We start from the raw sequence: 7331 nt of genomic DNA on the forward strand, positions 1-7331 counted from the left end.
CTCCTTCTTGTTGATGCGGAGGTGATGGACGGTCCCCTCCGCCGCCCAGCGGGGCTCCTCGGCTCCCCCCCGGCTTCTGGGAGCCAGCCCGCGGGCTCCGACGCGCTCACCTCCGGAAAGCCGCTCGCTTTCTCCATTGACCGGATTATGGCGCGGACGCCCGAGCCCCGGTCGATACCGGGCCCGGTCCCGGTCCCCAGCTGGTTCCAGTCCGCTCCCGCGGGGAAACCCGACGCGTGCCCGTCCTCGCTGCACTGCATGATCCCGCTGGTGCCGCTCGGCTACGAGCCGGGTCACCGGCTCAGCCTCGCGGCGCTGGACCCGGGACACTTCGACGCGGCGACCCTCGCGGCTCCCGCGGACTTTTTGGGCTTCGGCTTGAGCCACAAGAGCGCGCACCAGGACCCCGCGTCGTGCCCGGTCGCCGCGGGCCAGTACAAGCTGTTCCGGCCGCGCGTGGTGAACCAGTCCTCCTCCTTCCCCACCGTGGGCACCGTGTGCTACCTGAACTGCGGCGGCGGGGACGTGGGCGCGTGCGCGCCGGGCCCCGCCGGCCTGGTGAACCTGCACCCCATGGCCTCGTACCTGCTCAGCGCGCGCCACAAAGCCTTCATGGCGGAGAAGAGCAAGCCGGGCCCGGGGCCAGCCGGGGACCGGTACCCGGGGTCCGGCGCGCAGGCCTTCAAGGAGCTGGCCCAGAGCCAGATCCAGATCCAGAACTACATGAAGGAGCGAGACCAGATCCTCACGGACAAGATCTTCAAGGGGTCCGCGGCGGTGGCGGCGGCCGCGCGGCTGAGCGGCGCGTGCCCGGGCAGCAAGCCCAAAGTGTTCACCTGCGAGGTCTGCGGCAAGGTGAGTCCACCGGGACCGGATCCGCAGCGGACCGGAGTCCGTTCTCTTTCAGTCCATCAGGAGACTTTTTATTTATTATTTTAAAGTTGTATCTAGTTTTTCTTCCGGATGGATTTAGAAACTTTTTCTCCGGGAATAATTTTTTTCTTCATTTAAAAAAAAAAGTTGATAAATACTTATTTTTTGGGTCATTAAATCATAAAATCAAACAAAGTGATTTTAATTTAACGAAATCCTTCAAACACATACAAAAACTAAGTTAGTTAATTTAGAATATAGATCAACTAAATCTTTATTTCAGAATATATTTATATAACTTCATCTAGAACTATTTTATTTTAACCACTTTTTCATTCAAATTGTTTTTATATTTTAAAACATAGTTTATTGAAATGAGAAAAACAACTTCCGGTCGTAGATGTTGATCCCCTGAACGCATCTTTCACTAAAGAAACCCGAATGTAATGTCGTTAATTCCTAAGTAAAGTTTAATTATGAATGAAAGTTACCGTCACGCGCAGCGCGGGTGCACGTGGACGTCATTGTGTCATTAATGACTTATTAATAGTCATTGTGTTATTAATGAGTTAATAAAAGTCAATTTAATGAGCCACAGATTCACTTTAATTACACTTAAACTGATAATTATTATTATTAATTTTGGCTTCAATGGACAAATAACCATTAAATAACCCGTAAACTGCACATTAAGGTATTTTACATGTATTTCATTTATTTGTATTTTTGTTTAAATATGTAAGAAAAACTGCGATGAGTAAAAATATATTTTTGAAATTATAAAATACCTTCTGACCATTAAATTGAATGAAATGTTATTTTAAGCAACATATGGTGAGAAGTGGCTTTTATATTCTTGATTATTTAAATGTATTATTAGTAACATTATTATTATTATTGTTGTTATTTATTATTGTTGTTATTTAAATAATAACTATTATTATTATATATCTTGCAGGTGTTTAACGCGCACTACAACCTGACGCGCCACATGCCCGTGCACACGGGCGCGCGGCCGTTCGTGTGCAAAGTGTGCGGCAAAGGGTTCCGGCAGGCGAGCACGCTGTGCCGCCACAAGATCATCCACACGCAGGTCGGTCACGCGCTTATTATGGGATGCATAGGAGAACATACACACGTTCACGTTATTTAAAGCAAACACAAAATATTTTTTTTATTTTTATGTAATTGTTTAATTTTATTTTCAAATCATTTATTATATACTTATTATTTTATTTATCTTGTTTTGGTCACATATTGTTAAACTTTACAAAATACAATAAAATAATAATAAAACTAATTTGTATCAAATTGATAAGAACATTTTAATGTATAATATAATATATAATATCGTTTAATAATTCCTTCATTAAAATACCTGTAACTGCTCTCGATTTAATAGTGACGTCACTTATTTACATTTTAAAGACACTTTTCTTAAAACTTAGAGATACCTTATTTATAACAGTTAATACATAAATAATAATAAATACAATAAATATTACATTTAATTCGTGACATGTCGCTGTGTTGATGCAAACTGCACTTGGAACCAAAAAATCATAATAAATATAAAATATATAAATACATATATTCATATAAGTAAAATCCGGTTCCAGCCGGTTCGTTGCGCTCGAGCTCCTCCTGTGGCCCCGCGAGACTCTCCCACAATGCATCAGTTCTCCTTTAAAATAATCACGAAGAACAAGACTCAATATTGTAATATTCCTGAGGTCTTTGAACGCGTCCACTGTAAAGAAACAGTAAAAACACATACAAATATCTCTTGGACGTTATTGTATGTGTTGTTTTAATGTTTAAATGTCCTCTCTTCAGGAAAAGCCTCACAAGTGTAACCAGTGCGGGAAAGCCTTCAACCGCAGCTCCACGCTCAACACGCACACGCGCATCCACGCGGGATACAAGCCGTTCGTGTGCGAGTTCTGCGGGAAAGGATTCCACCAGAAAGGTGAGCAGGACTCACTCTCATGTTTACATCTTTATTATTGTATATGTTTATGATCTGCGAGATTTAAATATATTATTACAAAATTACTTGCCTCACTATTATAATGATTTTATACAAAATAGTGTTTATTTATGTTATAATGATGATAATAAAAATAGTAATAGCAGCGAAATAGCAGAATATAATGTTTTTTTATTTTTGAAATATATATAATTTAAATATAATTATATTAAAAGAAAAAATATATAGATTGATTATATATATGTATATGCTTTATAACATGAATATATATATATATTAATTATAAATATTTTAAAATATATATATATTATTCTACGATTTGGCTGCTATTACTATCATTGTTAATATTAGTATAACATAAATGTATATATATTAATTATATATTTTTTCAAATAATATTGTATTCTGCTATTTTGCTGCTCTTACTATTAGTGTTGTTATTAGTATAAAATATATTTTTTGTTGTTGCTGCTTTTACTATTCATGTAAATATAAAGAAATAATAATACATATAATTACTCGTACTATAATAATTAGCGGTTTAAGTTTCCTTTGTTCATCTTAATATAAACATTTCTATAAGCGGCTCCGAGGTGATAATTTATTCAGAGGAACTCGGCTCAAAGCGGCGGAGCGCCAGTCCGCAGCATCTGTCAGCTGTCAATCAAAGTCACAGCCAGTCACGTGACTGAGATCCAAGAACAGAAAAAGACCAAATCACACGTTGGAAAATACACACAAAAAACATGAAAACAAAGTCAACAACACAGCCGGTGGGATTCAACACGTATACTATACATAAATATAGAATATTATAAATAAATAGTGTATTTTTAAATAAATATGGTGTATTATAAATAAATAAAGTGTATTATAAATAAATATAGTATATTTTTAAATAAATATAGTGTATTATCCATAAATATAATGTATTATAAATAAATATAGTGTATTTTTATATAAATATAGTTAATCTCGGAAACAATAAACAGCTGATATTTGATATTAAGAACATTTATTTACACAAATCAACCGAGTAAATATCCTGTTGCGGTGACATTGATCTTTTGATGGTTTTCATAATAATTATTAACACAAAATGTCTTTTAATGTATTTTAATCTGAATCCGACTTTGTGTTCGATTATCAAAAAATAATTTACATCATACACATTTTCATCTTCGCCGGGTCACATCAGCATTGAGCCTTTCCCATGTCCATGTGTACTCGCTTCCTTCCCTTGCCTCCTTCCCTCGATTCCTTCCATCGCTTCCTTCCCTCACCTCCTTCCCTCGCCTCCTCCCCTCCTCCTCTCTTTCCGAGTCAAGAGCAAGAGGAGCGAGGAGTATATGAGGAGTTTATTGATTTTCAACACTTTTAGGAATATAAATAAATTATATTAAATATCAATTATGTTTAAGATATTGATGTATAAATTATATTTAAATATAAATATATTATTATATTTACATAGACATAATACCTTTTTATATATTAATAAAACATTAAATATTCATTATATTTAATATATTGATGGATCAATTATATTGATATATAATACATCAATTTCTATATATAAATAACCTTCTATTTAAATATCAATTATATTTAATATATTGATATTTCAATTATATTGATATAAATAAATATTTCTTTATTTAATTTAAATATATATATATAATACATCCATTTTTATATATAAATAAAATTCTATTTATATTCTTTTATTTGATCTCTCCTTGTTTTTCAGGAGACATTTCATTTATTTAGGGTTTAAAAGAAAAGATCATAATTCTTCATCATTTAAAACAAAAATAATTTGTAGCTGAGTTTTTCCATATTTTATTTAGTTAAATATTGCTAATATACTGTAAATATAATAGTTCATTCCACCGGATCCCGTCCCGGAGGTCAGAGGTCAAATCTGATGACATCATCAACAGGAAACGAGAGTAAACGAGTGAAAGGCTTCAGGAAAGAAAGAAAATAAACAGTGAAATAGCAAAATGACGTAAAAAAACAACAACAAAAAACAATATTTAACAAAAAGAACAACATCAGGGTTTAACCTGCGGCACAGTGTCTCCGGTTGTAGTTCTTAACTCTGACTCTTCACAGGGAACTACAAGAACCACAAGCTGACGCACAGCGGCGAGAAGCAGTTCAAGTGCTCCGTGTGCAACAAGGCATTCCACCAGGTGTACAACCTCACCTTCCACATGCACACGCACAACGACAAGAAGCCCTTCACCTGCCCCACCTGTGGGAAGGGCTTCTGCCGGAACTTTGACCTGAAGAAGCACATCCGGAAGCTGCACGACCTGGTGGGGGCCCTGCAGCCGGCGGCCCCGCAGGCCTGAGACTCTGGGGGCCCCGCACGGGCCCGCCAACGTTATGTTTATTTATAAATGTGCCCTCAGATGAAAACACTGGGGGGGGGGGGCTTCTGCTCCCCAGAATTATTCCTCTGGACCCTCTGACGACAACAAAAAAATGGTTCTTTTCGTTTTTAAGTTCCCAAAAAAAACACCAAAAAACGGGAACTACATTTCACATGATGCACCTGGATATTTTCCCATGATGCACCTGGCCGTCAAACTTCACGTCCGGGTCCGGATTTTTGCAGGTTTTCTTTAAAGCCCCCCCCCCATGTCACCGTGACATCATCGACCGGCGGAGGAGGAGTGGGCGGGGCCCCGGTTTGACGGACAGGCGGCGACAGCCAATCGCGTCCCGGTGAAACTTTTATTCGTAAATCCTCAGTATTCATGACGTGAAACACGTTAAATCCAAACAGTATTGTGTCACGTCAAGTATCTTCTGGTCTGAAACCTGAGCCCCCCCCCCCCTTTCGATCGTGACCCTCCAAGAGCCATCAGGACTAGTCCCGCCCCCTCAGCCCTGATACAACCTGACCCTTGACCCTTGACCCCGCTATGCTTCTGGCTCCAGCTGAGGTCACATGACACTGTGACTATACTCGTCTTCTTGAGACCTCCGATTCTTTTGAAGTGGGATTCAAACCAACGGTCGTGGGAACGTTCAGCGTTTTTCTCAAATCCCACGAAAAAGACCCAAAAAAACCCCAGCGTGGATCCCATCCGTGTTGATCGGATTTAGGAAATTACAGAAGAAGTTTAAAAGTTAGTTTTTTTCCTCCCTGAACAAACAGTCACGTTGACCTTTGACCTCCGTGTAACCGCCGTCTGTCTGGTCGTCCGCCGCTGAGAGGACATTGTGATTATTATTATTATGATGACGACGGTCAAAATTATTAAAAGAAGAACTCAGTCAGCCGAGCTGCAATAAACCAAAAGTTTATCACTTATTATAGAAAAGGCCTCAAATGAAACTCCTCCTCGCTCCTCTTCCTCCTCCTTCACGTCTCTGGTCCGTCTTTCGTCTTCTTTTGATTTCACTCTCAGGATTATTGAAAAAAACCCAGAAAAAACTAGTTGTTTAATGATATTTATTTTAAATTGTGCTACTTGTTATTAAAAAAGAAAAAAAGTTTCTTGTCACGGTGAAGGTTTTTTAAATTATTATTTGTATCTTCTGCTGCTTAACGAGGACATAATAATTAATGAATACAAATGTGATCGATATTTATTCATTTATATATTAAACTATAACATTAAATATTTGACTGAACATCAAACAAACAAAAAGGAGAAATAAAATGTCTTTAAAACATTACATTTATATTTCATAAACAACTATATATATGCTGCATTTTATTCCTTTAATGTACATAAAGTACACAAAGTACATAAAGTACCAGCTGGTTTAAAGTACAGCGACAGATCAGTGATACAAATATAAATACATGTTAACATAACATTTATTTTAGTTGTTAAAGTCCAAAGTGAACTTTGCAAAAAGTAAAAATATGTACACATATAATCAGCTTTTTATATCACAGTTACGACATTTTAAGTTGATTTTATTCTTAACTTTTAATCTCTTTTCTTGACAGAAGCTGACTTCAATACTCATATGTTTAATACAAATACTAAATAAGTACAATATGTTCTGAAATATTCTCGTTCCGTATGAACTACGAGGAAAGTACCTGGAAAGTTCGTAAACTATCAAATAACTAAACAAGTGCAAATATTTGCCTCTATAGTAGAACAAAATATAATATATAAAATGATATATTTAAATAATACAACAAAAATCAAAATTAAAAACAGTTGGATGAAATAAAAATATATAATATCTTTCGAGAGGTCTGTTTATACTTTTCTTTGTGTTTATGAGTTTGAAAAGTCTCAATAAATTATTTTAACTTCGAACCAAATTGAGGTTGAATACGGGACTCGCGTTCCTCTACGTCATCACAGTGCGACAGGGCTCCTCAGCTCTGGTAGCTGATTGGCGGAGAGGCTTCCGCACTTTTATAGCTTTAGCCGTCGCGCGACAGTTTTTAGTTTGAAGGGGAGTCAGTCGCGGGCTCGTTTTTTAA

At 37.7% G+C, this 7331-nt stretch overlaps 1 protein-coding gene across 1 annotated transcript; it reads left to right on the forward strand.

The window, feature by feature from the left end:
* Positions 1 to 6376, forward strand: fezf1 (FEZ family zinc finger 1). The gene is made up of 5 exons (XM_056417330.1): positions 1 to 855; positions 1832 to 1966; positions 2710 to 2842; positions 4982 to 5187; positions 6203 to 6376. Exons 1-5 carry the CDS (start codon positions 25 to 27, stop codon positions 6359 to 6361), a joined length of 1464 nt encoding a protein of 487 aa, XP_056273305.1. The 5' UTR covers positions 1 to 24; the 3' UTR covers positions 6362 to 6376.
* The last annotated feature ends 955 nt before the right edge of the window (positions 6377 to 7331 follow it).

This window comes from Pseudoliparis swirei, chromosome 6, assembly GCF_029220125.1.
Source record: "Pseudoliparis swirei isolate HS2019 ecotype Mariana Trench chromosome 6, NWPU_hadal_v1, whole genome shotgun sequence".
Lineage (NCBI taxonomy): Eukaryota > Metazoa > Chordata > Actinopteri > Perciformes > Liparidae > Pseudoliparis > Pseudoliparis swirei.

Excerpts from the sequence above, each read along its gene's own strand:
- fezf1 (XM_056417330.1), top strand. The coding sequence starts at position 25 with ATGGACGGTCCCCTCCGCCGCCCAGCGGGGCTCCTCGGCTCCCCCCCG. Across the intron at positions 1,967-2,709 it reads ACAAGATCATCCACACGCAG|GAAAAGCCTCACAAGTGTAA; the intron begins GTCGGTCACGCG and ends TCCTCTCTTCAG. Across the intron at positions 2,843-4,981 it reads GAAAGGATTCCACCAGAAAG|GGAACTACAAGAACCACAAG; the intron begins GTGAGCAGGACT and ends GACTCTTCACAG.